General features: G+C 43.8%; 1 protein-coding gene across 1 annotated transcript in view; it reads left to right on the forward strand.

The window, feature by feature from the left end:
* Positions 1-15,664, forward strand: part of LOC134083416 (nuclear pore membrane glycoprotein 210-like) — a 33,754-nt gene that overhangs the window by 1,140 nt on the left and 16,950 nt on the right. The window contains exons 3-15 of the mRNA XM_062539742.1: positions 2-165; positions 508-639; positions 1,565-1,643; positions 3,518-3,668; positions 4,259-4,391; positions 5,458-5,610; positions 5,902-5,970; positions 6,147-6,259; positions 6,466-6,609; positions 7,047-7,187; positions 7,361-7,516; positions 7,712-8,000; positions 15,260-15,405. Of these exons, the coding sequence (XP_062395726.1) occupies positions 2-165; positions 508-639; positions 1,565-1,643; positions 3,518-3,668; positions 4,259-4,391; positions 5,458-5,610; positions 5,902-5,970; positions 6,147-6,259; positions 6,466-6,609; positions 7,047-7,187; positions 7,361-7,516; positions 7,712-8,000; positions 15,260-15,405 (1,870 nt within the window). The remainder of the gene's footprint in view (position 1; positions 166-507; positions 640-1,564; positions 1,644-3,517; positions 3,669-4,258; positions 4,392-5,457; positions 5,611-5,901; positions 5,971-6,146; positions 6,260-6,465; positions 6,610-7,046; positions 7,188-7,360; positions 7,517-7,711; positions 8,001-15,259; positions 15,406-15,664) is intronic.

The raw sequence follows: 15,664 nt of genomic DNA on the forward strand, positions 1-15,664 counted from the left end.
GGGAGTCCTCTCATCCTGATCTGGTCAGTGTGCTGCCCCTATCTCTCTCTGCACCCTCTTCTTTCCTCCCTCCAACCTCCTGTAGTCAGCATGCACGGGTCTCGGCACTCCCAACTCTAAAAACACCCACACAAAGGTCTGCCATGGTCCTTGCTAAAAACACTGGTGAGTGAGTTTGTGTATGTGTGTGTGGGTGTGGGTGTGTGTGTGTGTGGGTGGGTTTGTGGGTGGGTGTCGGTGTGTGTGTGTGTGTGTGTGTGTGTTTAGCACGCATGTGTAAATATGAAATTCCATTTAGGAAACCATTAATAATAAACACTGTGGTGATGTGTCTGTGTGTGTTTTGTGCTCATTTGAAATTCAGTTTTCAAACTGTAGCCTACTAAAGAATTGATGCTGATGGTGAAGATGTGTATGTGCTTGTGCATATGTGTGTGTGTGTGTGTGTGTGTGCGTGTGCGTGTGCGTGTGCGTGTGCGTGTGCGTGTGCGTGTGTGTATATCTCAGCAACTGGGCAGATTTTGCGGTGTGATGTCTACATCAGTTATATTCGGAGCATTCAGATCCTCACCACAACTCATCAGATATTTACCGATGACCCACCGCTTCAGCTGTCTGTCCAGGCTCTGGACTCCAAAGGTACAGTATGCCTCAGACATTTTGTTTTGCGGCCAGTAACCTTCTCCAGTGACTAAACAGCACCAGCATGGCTACAGTTTACAGATGCTCTCAGAGGGCCCCCAGAGTGACTGATAAGCCTCTCCCCTGCATGCCAGTCTATTAAATGACATACGTCTTTCAGGAAGATAGCTGAATCTAAGTGGTTCAGGAAATGCAGGCGTTTAGAGTCAGGCTCCTCTAAAGTGCTTGTTGAAGTGTCTAATATCACAACCTGATGTAGTCATTATACTCACTATAGCATTTTGAGTGTAGGGAAAGCGTGTCTCCATTGTCGCATTTTATGTACCTCGTTATCTTTAATAGTCTCAAATGGGTCTTTACGTTTTATTAAGCTGGATGTGTAGGATGAGCGATATTTGCTAGAATTATTCTGCATGTGCAGAATTTGGTTCCTCACACCCTGTTGCTAAATCTAGAGGTGGCTGTCCAAGATGTACCATAAAACGAGAAATCAGGGAATAAAGTCCCACTGTATGTTTATAAGTGCATTCATTACAGTGCACTACGCAACTATGGAATACTATGCAATCCCTAAATGTGAAGAGGGACCAGATTGAATATATATAATATAATATAATATAATATACGCATATTGCAAACGCAGTAGACACTCACAAGGCACATATAATGACACTTAATATAGAGTGTGACTGATTGTAGTCAAATTACAATTCGAAGGCACATATTTCAACAATGATAACAGTCGCAGAGATAGATACAAAGAAGTTTCCATAAATAAAACTAGTGTTGACCCTCATCCCTTCTAAGCAAGGTGGTGAGCCCAGGGGAGGGGCTGGCGACAGGAGCTAGAGTTCTCTCTTTTTAGAACTGGTCATCTCCTGAGCAACTGTCCTTATGTCTGACCTCATTTCCTGTCCCACAGGAAACACTTTCAGCAGCCTGGCTGGATTGGAGTTTGAGTGGCATGCAGGCAAGGAGCAGGTCACCCCAGGGAGAGTGAGGTGAGAGGATGAGAGAGAGAGAGATAGCGGAGGGGGTGCAAAAGGAATGGGTGATAAAACGAAAGATGCAAAACATTCTTCTTTAAAAAAAAAAAGCTTGGGAGGGTTGGGAGTTTGTGTGTGTGGGGGGGATATAAAAAGACTGCAAGACATGGATTAGAGAGAGTGAGAGATAGGCTGGCAGGCAGGCATGGTGGGATTATTATGGTCTGTTCAGTGGGGTCAGTCACTGTGGAAACTGTAATTACATTTGCCTCTGTGCAGGAAGATAGCATCTACCCCCACACTATGGTGGGCACACACAGCAGGGGACAAATACAAATGCAGGTGTTGGTGTGTGTGTTTGTGTGTGTGTGTGTGTGTGTGTGTGTGTGTGTGTGTGTGTGTGTGTGTGTGTGTGCGTGTGTGCGTGTGTGCGTGTGTGCGTGTTGCAGCTCATATTTGTGCAGCAGCCTTCTGCTCTCTGTTGTATGCGCTAGCTGTCTCTCTGCATTTAGTGTTGTGCTGGGAGCTTTTGGCTATTTTGTCAGTTTAAAAAGAGATGAGTATACTGTAGTTTGCAGTTCACAAAACAGCCTCTGAGACGGCCTTGTATAACCAGATAATGTAATAACTCCCCAATAATGTAATAACCCCAATAATGTAATTAAAATTTGCACTTGAATCCATTGAAATGTAATAAACCTGATCATGTAATAACTTCCCGATAATGTAATTATTTGTATTTCCCAATAATGTAATACACTTATTTACCAATAATATAATTACATTAAAATAATTTAAAGTATTGCATTTAATGGGAGATTATTACATTATCAGGTTAGCCTTCATTTTGCAGGTCCTGACGATACCCCAATATTGTAATAATCAAGTGGTGATACTGTGTAAGCAATGCAAGCTCAAGACCAGGAAAAAAAGAAATCCTTAAAATTCAGAAAAAAAACCCATAATGGAATATTTTGTTTCCTCCATAGATGTGTCATTCTTTAAAAATAGGCATTGTTATGAAACAGAGATCTTAATATGTGTGTACTTTCTATTTGTCTCACTCTCTATTTAAGTCATCTCTTAGTTCATTTGGGAGGAGATGGAGTTGTGAAGGTCACAAGAAGCATATATTTAAAAATATTAGTCACTTGTTGGGGAAAAAAACATCTGTTGAATGGCATGTTCTTCCAACAGGCTGAACGAAAACAGAGCAGTTCTGTCTCTCTCGCTCCTTCAGTTTGTGCATTCACATCACATGGTTGACAGACCAAATGCATTTACCTGAATGGCCCAAGAAATCTGTGTTTCTTTTTTTGCCAAGCACTCCCTGGATCAATGATGCCTCAAAACAAGCTATGAATTCAAGTGCGCCCGCGCTTTAAAAAAAAAAAAAAAAAAAAAAATGCTGTTTCTTTCTGAATACAGATCTCTCACATCAATGGCTGTTTCTCCTCAATTGCCTCAGTGGCCTGCGTCATACTGTGAACCAGATGGTGCTTGTTTGATGTACAATTGTGTTTGGTTCTTTGTTTGTACTAGGCTGTCAAGACATGGGGTGGGCAAGTGTCACTGACTGAGTTGTTTGAGTGTCAGTGTGACGACAACTTTATTGTGAATGAGCGTGTGTACTACTTTGACTGTGTGATGCTTTACTGTGGCACATTTAGTTTGTGAATCTTGGACTATAAAAGTGGTGACGATTCTGATGCTGACAGTGGGCTGAGTTCTGTGCATAAGTCAGACATGACCCTGTCGTCTATTTTATTGTTTATAAAAAAGTCTGTTTTAGTTTAATTCATGAACTTTTTAAAAAACTATTTGTGTGTGTGTGTGTGTGTGTGTGTGTGTGTGTGTGTGTGTGTGTGTGTGTGTGTGTGCATGCACAGGTTTCTGCCTTACTCAGAGGCTGGCTACTGCCCCTCTCCCCATATCCTGTCCCTGGAGGAGGCGGGCCGTAGAGGAGAAGATGTGCTGCTATTGGGCCTTGAGAGTGGCCCTGCCCTTATATATGTGTCACTCAAGCACCCCGAATACGAGGTACATTCATGAATTGATGTAATGACAACAGAATGCTGTACCCCGTCCAAATTCTATCATTGCATGTGTGCATGGAAACATGTATTCAATTAGCACCACAGCCCACATTAGTCTGAAGTAACGCCTCTACTCCCATGATGAGGGCTGTAATTATGTGTGCTTGTGATTGGCACTCTGATTAGACACAGCACCCCTAACAGCGACCCCTGTCGTCCTTTGACACAGAGACATGATTTGTTGTTGTGATAAAAGAGAAACTAGGAGAAACTGAGTTCTTGCAGACAAAAATGAATCTCATATTCAGCGTAGTTCACTGGGTTACCAACAGAAAACCACACAATAAGACGACACGATCCAAACACCAAGAGGGCCGTTTCCCACTAGGTCTTTTGAGAAGATGCTGTGCTGTGTACTTCATCTTCAACAAGCCGCAGTTACTTGCACATTTTCCTGATTGGGAATCCCTGAACAGGCATTGAGGATGAATCCATCAATGCTTAAAATGCTTATACTGTAGATGTGTTCAGATTAACATATATACTGTATATATGTATGTATATAGTGTTATATGGTATATAACGCTCCCACAGCACGTGGACCCAGCCGGCGTGAGCTTGTCCATCATAGACCGCGTGTACATGAGCCCGTCTGAAGACACCTTTCTGCTGCCGGGCGCCACCATCACATACAAGATCTGGAGGAGCCAGCAGTGCAGCGAGACAGGTGAGACACGCCACACCTGGTGATACACGACACACCTGGCACCTCCCCCGCAGACGCACGCACTCAGGCACATGTCTCAGATTCTAAGTATATCTTTTTTGGGGGGGCTTTTATGCCTTTAATGATAGGATAGTAGAGAGAGACAGGAAGTGAGTGGGAGAGAGCGTTGGGGTGGGATCCGGAAAGGACCAAGGGGCGGGAATCGAACCCGGGTCGCCGGCGTGCGGTGCAGGTGCCCCAGCCAGTCGCGCCACGGCTGGGGCCACACGTCTCAGATTCTAATTCACAAGGCACAGGGGTGACTAAATTAGATAGAGAGCGACCTAATTACAGTATGACCGGCTGAGCCGTGAGGGAAGTCGCTGTAAAGCACTCTGCAAACATACACCTGCGATCACCGAACAAAGCCTCTGTTGCTGCATCTGTGTGTTAGTACGTTTGTTGTTGTGCGTTTACTTGATGAAACCTTGCCAGGTACTGTATATGCTGTAATTAGAAAAATATTTTTGGACCTCAAATAATAATTAAAAAAAAGAAGTAAAGAAGCTCTATCGGCTTTCCCGTGTGGAACTAAATGTTTTCACTGACGTCCCTTTTTGTATGAGTAGAGAACCAAAAAACGGTCTGATTTTCTTTTGTTCAGGGAACACCTACAATCCTTCAGACAAACTCACACATAAATAAACTAAGATGTAATATCTAAAATAATCACGACCAGCCACTTCTCAGACTTGTAGTTTTTATTAAACAGGGAACACAGCAGGTAATACATTTGGCTCAGGGTGTTTGTTTTCATTTCCTGTTGGCACCCACCCACCCACGGATCCACAATAGAACAGGATTAGCTCCAAACACACACAAGCGCACACACACACACACACACACACACACACACACACACACACACACACACACACACACACACACACACACACACACACACAGTACACTACACTACACATACTCACACAATCATGAATATAAATTTCTGAAATTATGATAAACATTGCAAGGGAAGATACCGAATTGTGTTTGTGTGATTGTGTCCTCCTATGTCTCTCTGCAGAGGTGACCTTATCTGAGGATGGATATCTGTTGGTGGCAGAGAGCCGAGCTCACTCTTACGACAGCGATCAGAGGGCTGAAGTTATTGGAGTGGACAAGCACACAGTCACCGCTAAGCACCTTGGCAAGGCTACCTTACGCCTCACCCACCAGAGTATCCTTTATGTAAAACACATACCGAGACGCACAGCTCACACCAAACACCAGCTACACACACCTCATCCTGTGCTCTCAAGTCCAAACACATATGATGAGAGAAACATACACACACACACACACACACACACACACACACACACACACTCTGACACTGACCTCACAGGAAAGCATGTTTCCGGTCAACACACATGTCCTCCCCCATCAACAGTGTGTATAATCAGAGCACCCCACGTGTAGACATGTCCTCACACACAAGAGTGTGTTTTGTTCCTGAGTGTTTGTCTAGGTCTAGCAGAGGACTCTGGGTCTCTTCTGCCTAGCCACTCCGTGTTTGTGGTGGAGCCCAGCTACCTGAGTGAGTAGCCCTCTTCTTTGCAAGCACACACACAGTCACACACACACACACACACACACACACACACACACACACACACACACACACATACACACACATACTGTATGACACACACACACATCCACATTGAGTGTGTGTGTGTGTGTGTGTGTGTGTGTGTGCGTCTGTGTGAGTAGCTCTAGACATAGAGGAGGAGACGGAGGACAGGTGGGTGCTGGAGACCGGACGTCAGTACCATGTGACCGTGCGGATCCACGACAGTCACGGGCACATCACCCACATGTCAGAGGTACAGCACTTCTGACCACTCCCTGTCTCAGAATGACCTATATTCTTCATCTTTTATGATACTTAGATTTTTCTCTGGTTTCTTTCATGTTATACACCACTTCTCTCTTCTGTCCATATCTATCTATCTAACTATCTATCTAACTTTCTATCTATCTATCTTCTCTCTCTCTCTATCTCTCTACTGTATCTCTCTCTCTCTGGTAGAATGTGGAGCTGGAGTTGAGGCTGAGTGCGGGTGAGCATGTGAAGTTGCTCAGCTCCTCCTCTAACCTCTTCTCCCACGTGCTGCTGGCCCAAACGCCAGGACACACACTCCTCCAGGCAGCGCTCTTGACCGTCCTCTCCGAGGTGACGCTCAAACACACGCGCGCACACACACACACACACACACACACCACACATACACACACACACACACACATACACACACACATACACACACACACACACACACACACACACACCTACACTCACACACACACACACACACACACACACACACACACACACACACACACACACATACACACACACATACATAAACGCTCAAAGACACAGATGCACAGATAGCTGAACACACACACACACACACACACACACACACACACACACTCAGAAAGAAGAAACACACCTCTAGGCCAGGCTTATGTTGTCTGTATGATATATCACCCATGCATGACCACACACACACACACACACACACACACACACACACACACCAGTGATCTGAGACAAAAGAGGGCATCAGGCAGCCTGTGGCTCTGATCGCCTCCTGTGTCCTCCAGGACGGATACGCCCTGCCACTGGACCTACCAATCAGAGTGAAGCAGGAAGTGGACGTCTACGACCCTCTCACTCTGCAGCCCTCCATCTCTGTGTTCCCATGGCAGCCCAGCAGCAGCAAGCCCTACCACTACCTTATCAAGGTGTGTGTGTTTGTGTGTGTGAGTGTGCGTGTGTGTATGCACGTGCATGCATGTGTACGCACGTGTGCGCGCGCGCGCACGTGTGTCTGTGTGTGTGTGTGTGTGTGTGTGTGTGTGTGTGTGTGTGTGTGTGTGTGTGTTTCTATGTCAAATCTTTATGTCTGCATGGACAGGTAAGAGGTGGGAGTGGCTCTGTGGTGTGGGGCGTGTCCGACACCTCTGTTGCCACAGTGACCATTAAAGGGGAGGTGATTGCAGGCAACAGGATTGGCCAAGCAGAGATTCTGGCTGCAGACGCACGGAAACCACTACACACAGCTGTGGGACAGGTACAGCGTATGCATGTACAGACACCCACAAACACACACACACACATACACGCACACACACACAGACACTCACAGTGTATTGACCCTGTTGTTTTACAGGTGTTTTTGTGTTTGTGTGTGTGTGTGTGTGTGTGTGTGTGTGTGTGTGGATGGATGTGTGTGTGTGTGTGTGTGTGTGTGGGTGTGTTTCTCCAGGTGCATGTGCTGAGGCCTGGCCAGCTGAAGCTCTTGCCCCAGAGAGGAGACTGCTGGGTGGGGGAGACCATCGAGCTGCCCCTGGCTGTGTGGGGGGTCCGCAACCCCGACCTCACCCAGCGCGGCCCCCCAGCGCCAGAGCAGCATGTGGCGTCTGACCCCCCCCCAACACACACCCGCCCACCACACAGCCCAGGTGCCAGGGACAATCTGCTCCCAGCATCAGACTGCTCACACCTCGACGTGCGCGTTCACACACACCCACAAGGAGTCTTCTCTCCTCTGCCAGGTACCACCCTCTCTATCGCTCTTTATTCTCTCTCTCTCTCTCTCTCTTTCTCATTCTTTCTCTCTCTTGTTCTCACTGGCTCTTGCTCTCCCACTCGCTCTCTCTCTCTCTCTCGATCTTGCTCTCTCACTTTCTCTCTCTCTCTCTCCTTCTTCCCCTCTCTCTCTTCTGTCTTTTTCTTCCTCCGTCATCTCCCCTCTGCTCTATCTTACTCCATCTTTAATTCTTCCTCCCGTCTCTTTCATCATTCCCTGTCTCAGTAATGAAATGTAATATGATGCATTCATATCAAAGCAGCACTGTGCAGGTTTTTGTGTAAAATTATTGAGCTGGCAACTTGAAAGACATGAAAACCCTTTCAAACTCTTGAGTAGCATCAATAGAAACTTGCTAGCATGCCAGCTGGTGTCTTATGGCAAAATAATCGGCCAGGTTGTGCATGTTTTTTTGCAATCACACCGTGTGGTGTATTTCCTGGCTGGCTGGTGGGAATGACACATGTTCTTGTCTGTCTTTCACGTGAGCATATTTCATCAAAAATGAATTCAAACAGAATGCGTGTCAAAAGTAGTTGTGTGGTGAAAGCAGACCTCCGAAAGTGGTTAAATGTTGCATAGTGTTGCTTTACTGTAATACGTAACCTATATGAGTAGATGTTAAGAATGTGAAAGAAGGGGGAAGCTGTGGCCACACCAGCAGCAGTGGCCCTACCACACTGTGGTCCTATTACCCACGGCCCGGGGATCCAAGATTGAATCCAACTCAAACTAGCACCCGGTAATTTTCAGATCTCACCCATCCCATCTCTCTCTCCTACTCACTTCCTGTCGCTTTTCACTGTTAAAAGGCAGAAGAAGCTCAAAAGTACTTCAAAGCTTATAATTAAGCTGTGCTGAAAAAGTACAAAGACTATTACATAAAAGCAGAAGCCTATGAAAGTCTTTGAAAACAGATTGTGCTCTTCCAAACAGTACATCCTGCCATGTTGGGATACTTTCCCAGATTTAGGCATTGATTTTACATCATGCTTTTCAGCACCAATACACTTCCCCTCTACTAAATCACAGGTGACAACAAAGTAATCTATTGGATGTCATGCATTTGAAGTCAGAGAAGTTAATTTTGTCTTTGGTTAGTCCATTATTCCATTGGATGTCATACATTTGAAGTCAGTGAAGTTCATTTTGTCTTTGGTTATTTCCTATTCTTAGGCTGATAAGTATAACACTTGTGCATGTTATGACTAAAGCATGAACGTTTCCACATATAATATGCAGACTAAGGTTTCATTTCTGACCTCTGGGGATCAAACATTACGTTTCCCCCCATTATTCTCCACTACAATAATGTACATATTCACAAATATGTCATTTTTTTCCAATAGAAATGCTTATTTTGGCTTCAGCTGTTGTTTGTCCTGATGCTTCACATTTCCTGGAGCACCAGTTTGGCCATTACAGGAGTAAATGTAAACATAGCAAATGACGGACAACTTCTGTTGAGCCTTTTCCCATGGCAGTTCTTTTTTTCAACCACTTTTTTAAAACCTCAAGTAAGTTCTTATGATATTTCTAATAACTACATGAAAAAAAAAAATTTGCAATAAATAATTATTTATTATTTAGAACAATATTACACATTAGCATGCACTCACAACAAGGTAGCTGATAGCAAAAATGCTTATCGAATTGAGTGAACATGTCAGTTTCCTTACATGTATTACATGTAGTAATACTATTAAAATAACTATTATTGTTCTTGATAGTATTATTGTTACTATTTTATCAAGCATTATTACTACTTTATAAAGTAGATTATTAAGCACTATTTAATATTTAATATTTTACATGTTAATGAGTAGGCCTGACTTATAAGATATTGGATGTATAATCTCATGTTTTTAATGTTTTTAACAAAGGTAGGCCGGAATGTTTCGATAAGGTTTGTTCTCATGCGTTAGAACATCTCATGCATTCTCAAGCATTTGTTCCAAGACAAATTTCCCCTCTGGGATATTAAAGTTCATCTAATCTAATCTAATCTAATTACTGTTTTTTCTTCTGCATGCTGAAGTAAGCTTTGTATGCACTATCATGATTTATGATGTATTGATTGACCTTGGCCAGGTGTCCCCATCCAATAAGACCTGGTCCTACTCATTTGGGAGCTCTGTGCTCTCTGCCAGGTGGAGACAGGGGGAAAATAGCAATGTACTGCCAGGTCAGGTCAGGCAAACCACCCATAGATAGCTAAGTTGTATTGGCCAAGGATCTTCTCGAGTTTAAGGAGATGGGTCGATTACCCCCAGAGCTGGACAGGCTAGATCAGGGATTCCAAAACTGGTATATGTACCTATCCTGGCCCCCCGCCTGACTACGTACTTCCGCTCTTTACTTTACATCTCTCTTCATAGTCTGTCTGGTATAGCTTGATTCAGCTTCGTTTACTCCAGCAAGTGCATCTCCGCCCAATCAGCGAACAGAGGGCATTGAATGGCGTTGAAAAGGGCAATGTCGGAAAGGTGTTAAAAATGAAAATGTTGTCTTTGAAATGAAAAAATCTCTTCTTTGTTCTTTGTGTTTCATAATGTTGTCTCTACATGGTGTTTTAGTGTGAGAGCATAGACCAGTTGCACGTTTTGATTCTGTTATTTGTAATCATGTAGGGCGGCTAAACATGATGCCTGTAAGTCATTAGAAACGGTGAAGGAAGCTGTGCCCCTGTGGTTGGTCCATCAGCGTTCAGTTCACACAGAACATTTAAGCCTGACCCAAAACTAATTGTAACAGACATTTTTGAAAGTCCAAGTGGTGGAACATTGTCAAAATTGGCATTATTTGTGCATAGGTCAACGGCTTTTGGGTTTCTTTTTGTTAGGGCCACCAAGAAGGCCTACCACTAATAACTTTACAAACGCCAACAGGAAGATGAAAAAGAAACATTACTTTTCGTCATGCTATTGGTGCCTTCATGTGCTATGGTAATTATGGTAAATACCAAAAGCTGAGGTCAAAAATGCACATGAATACCATCTCATGTGGTATTTTCCACTGGGCAACTCGTAGAATATTTTGATGGACGAGTTGCCGAGATGAGATAACCTTTGACATTTTCAACATGGCGGAGAGCAACAGAAGAGTTGTGAATGATAGCATTGTGCACTACTAAAAATGTTTTGCTACTGTTAGCAGATAGTTTGTATAGCCTATACAATGTTGTGTCATTTACAATTGTAATATAATGCTCTAACACAACACACTGGTAACTACCAGTTCACAAATGGAAAATATCATCTTTTCCATAGCACGTGAATGCAGCATTAGTTGTGATTGTTAATAGACGGAATGCTGAGATTGTTGGAGAATATGGGAGTCAGATATTTTTTACAGAAAAAAGGTCTGGTTTTAATGCAATGCACCTGAGATCCAAAAGACCACGGCCATTCAATATTTTTATTTCAGCCCTGTCCCTTGTTTTAAGAGTCATTGCATGAGAAAACCAGGCAGAGGTCGGAAGATGGGGGTTGGCCAAATCGTCGCATACTTTGTATGTGTGATAACTAAGTATGTGGAACTATGAACAGCTATATAATTAAAACCCTCCAGATTTGTTTTTGTTATGGAGATCTGGGACCCCTCAGAGACCCTCAAAAATCCAACAATTCGGCCCCAGCCGTGGCGCGACTGGCTGGGGCACCTGCACCGTACGCCGGCGACCCGGGTTCGATTCCCGCCCCGTGGTCCTTTCCGGATCCCACCCCAACACTCTCTCCCACTCACTTCCTGTCTCTCTCTACTGTCCTATCATTAAAGGCATAAAAGCCCAAAAAATATACTTAAAAAAAAAAAAAAAAAAAAAAAAATCCAACAATTCATGGCTGAAAATGACTGAAATTGCAATGGCTACCCTGATTATCCTGATATGAACATACGTTTTATATTTCCATAGAGCCTAGGTAGCATAGTTTTAAAGACCAAAAGGCGCACTCGGGGGTTATCTGCACCACTGAAAGCAGAATTTTCATCCCTCTAAATTTCGGTCATTTTTAAGAGGCATTATCTCATATTTGCAGTGGCTTTGGTGGAGGGTTTTACTGTTGCTGGAATGTCTACTGATTAAAAAACAATTGTCGTCTAATTGGGCTACGCATGGCAGTAAATGGAAGTTCTAGATTGCACAATATTTTACTCCTGAAAATTAGTGAAATTTGTTTTGAGTCTGCCTGGCCCCAGAGGTCAAATCTGAAGTGTTTACAGTGTTTCAGTCTCTAGAAACAATGGACAAAATATCATGCTTTATTCATAAAATGCACAATACCTTTTACATATGAGCTTATCTGCAAGACTAAAGAGAACAAGCCCCATATAAACTGCTCACAAAAAGTAAGGAAACTTGACTTTGGCCCATTATATCTCCCTTTTAATAATACCAACCAGTAAAGTGTTTCATATCATTTTTATCGTTGATTTGTCACCTTTACAATGAGGTATAGCTTGTAAGCATAGGGCAATCATGGAATGAGCAACACAAGCAAACATGTAAGTAGTGCCAACGAAAAATGTGCCAAAATGGCCCGTTATGCTGTTGGAATTCACCTTTGTTGGTGACCTGCATGAGAAGAAGGTGCCAAGCTGTTGTGGCTGCATATGGATCCTCTACACGCTACTGAGGACCCTGACACTGAGTATAAAATGAACAAATGTATGCCCAACATGTTTTGTTTTCCTCATTTCTGTGGGAGAGTGCAATCGTCAATGCTTGAAGTAACAAAGGTGAATTCCAATAGCATAACAGGCCATTTTGGCACATTTTTCGTTGGTACTACTTACACGTTTGCTTGTGTTGCTCATTCCATGATTGCCCTATGCTTACAAGCTATACCTCATTGTAAAGGTGACAAATCAACGATAAAAATGATATGAAACACTTTACTGGTTGGTATTACTAAAGGGGAGATATAATGGGCCAAAGTCAAGTTTCCTTACTTTTTGTGAGCGGTTTACTTCTCTGAAAGAGTTCAAGCTTCAAGATGGGTTTTCCTTGTTGTCATGCACCCCCTCCACCCACCACACACACACGCACACGCCCTCACACACACACACACACACACACACACACACACACACACACACACACACACCTACACACACACACACACACACACACACACACTCCTACACCTACACACACACACACACACACGCACACACACACACACACACACACACACACACGCACACACACACACGCACACACACACGCACACACACACACACACACACACACACGCACACACACACACATACACTGTGCTCCTCTCCCTCGTTCTGGCCATCCACTCTTCTGGCTCGCTAGTCTCACGCAACCAGGTGACTCAGGTGCAGTGTGACAGCAGGGCACACAACACAGTAGGTCACAGCGATCACAGACAGTGTGGGCACGGCAAACGAATACTAAAAAGTCTACACTTTTGAGGATTTTCTTCTAACATCCACCCCCCAGTCACATGTCCCTGCACATTTAGCCCAAGATGTTCAATCCTCCTTGAGGACAGCCTTGGGAATTGGTTTAGAAACATTAATCCATTAATGCTATAATCATTTTCCCATGCATGTCGAGACCACATTTTACTATAGTTGACTGAAGACTTGTATTTTAAAGTGACAATATGGTCTTTGTTTTCATAGGCAACTAGTACATTACATTACTTACATTTGGCTGACGCTTTTTAACCAAAGCGACTTACAACATGGTAAAACATTTAAGCTTTTAAGAGCAATTCTAACAACAAATTAAAAACCACAATAAGTGCATCAATGAGTGTGATAGTGTGAATAGTACTGGTATCATAATCAAGTACATGTTTATGGTATATGGTCACATGCCTGTCATTCCAACACATGCTACTGTATGCACTGTAGAGTTCTGAGAGACGGACCACTCGACAAAAATATAAACAATAACTAAATCATTTACAGCATATTGTATCATATCAGTGCTTATTTGCCTTTAAGGTAGTCAGCATGCTATAAACCAAAATCACTTTGCCAGTGGACACTATTTCATATTGCACTATGTAACATTGATGATCGGGTAGGATACCGAGTCCGACCCATTTAGTAGGGTTTTTCTATGAAGTGAGTACTGTCTTATACTAAGAGACTGTCTTATACTTCTACTGTCTTTTACTCCACAAAAAAATGAAATAAAATTATTGTGTTTAACATTGACGCCAAGGGGAATGAATATCAACCGTTCCATTGTGGCTCTCAAACTGATGACCGCTCAGCTCACTCATACAGTAGCTTGGCCAAGGAGTTGCCTCTGCTGTCACATCACCAGTCAGCCGGCAGCACACAGGAGAAGCCTGTTTGGAGTCCCTCCCGCTCTCTGCTCATCTCCCTTGATTTCCCCTGTGCTCCCTGACGCACGCAGATCAACTCTCCTCTTCGCCTCCTGCTTGACGTGTTTGCCTTTGTGAAGCGCTGCCCACACACACACGTTACGCTCACACATTGCACACACATTAGCCACATGCATAGAAACACTCTCCACATGTGCACTTACACTTCTGTCTCGCGCTCTCTGGAAGACACACACATGTCGTATGCGCAGGTGTAGACATGTGCCTACACACACACACACACACACACACACACACACACACAAACACACACACACACTCACACACACACACACACACACACACACACACACACACACACACACACACACACACAATCACTAATATATTCTGATAAGCGGAGGAACCATTAGAGGTGTTCATTGATTAAGAGCATGCTTTCTCTCGCTCATCTACATTGCTATTGATGAGTTGACCAGTATGCAGATGGACTAGTGATAGGACAGTGAGATGCAGACTGAGGAATATTGATGGCTTATCTTCTAGATATTGAATTTAGATATGGACTCTGTGTCTGTGTGTGTGCTTATGTTTGTGTGTGTGTGTGTGTGTGTGTGTGGGAGGGATGGTGGTGTGTACTGCACACAGGTTACTTGTCTGTAGCTCGGCTGTTGAAATGCAGATGAACTCCTACACTGGGGTGCATTCCCTGTCATTGAAAAGACCTGATCAGAAGAGCAGCCTCTCGCTCCTGGCATTCACTGCCCTGTCATTCATCAGAGAACAGGCACTTTTGGAGTACCTCTCTCTCTCTTTAAACCTCCCTCTGCAAAACACACACACACACACACACCTCTCTCTCTCTCCTCTCTAACTCTTCTTCCCTCTCTCTCAGGCTCTCTGCCTCCCAGTGCTGACTCCTGCGGGGGGGTTCGATTGGAGGCTTTGGCACCGGGTCACGCACTCATCACCATCACCGTGGAGACGGACCAGTACAACATCAGCGCCACGGCAACGTTGGCAGCTTACAGCCCTTTGAAGGTGAATGATTGCATGTCATTGATTGGTAATTTCGTCAGATTTTTGCACTGTGTTTACTATGGATTCAATCATGTGAACATGATTGGTCAATCAGGGAACACATTCAACAAAGTAGAAATGGTTCATTATGAAGAAGTCTTATTTGGAAACACACGAATAGCCTTCTGTATGGTTCAATCTCATTGTGCAGGCAATTTCGTTTCTAATTAGTCCATTGTAATTCTGCAAGATTAGATTGATCTTAACATTTTCTCTGATT

Source organism: Sardina pilchardus, chromosome 6 (assembly GCF_963854185.1).
Source record: "Sardina pilchardus chromosome 6, fSarPil1.1, whole genome shotgun sequence".
Taxonomy (NCBI): Eukaryota; Metazoa; Chordata; class Actinopteri; order Clupeiformes; family Clupeidae; genus Sardina; species Sardina pilchardus.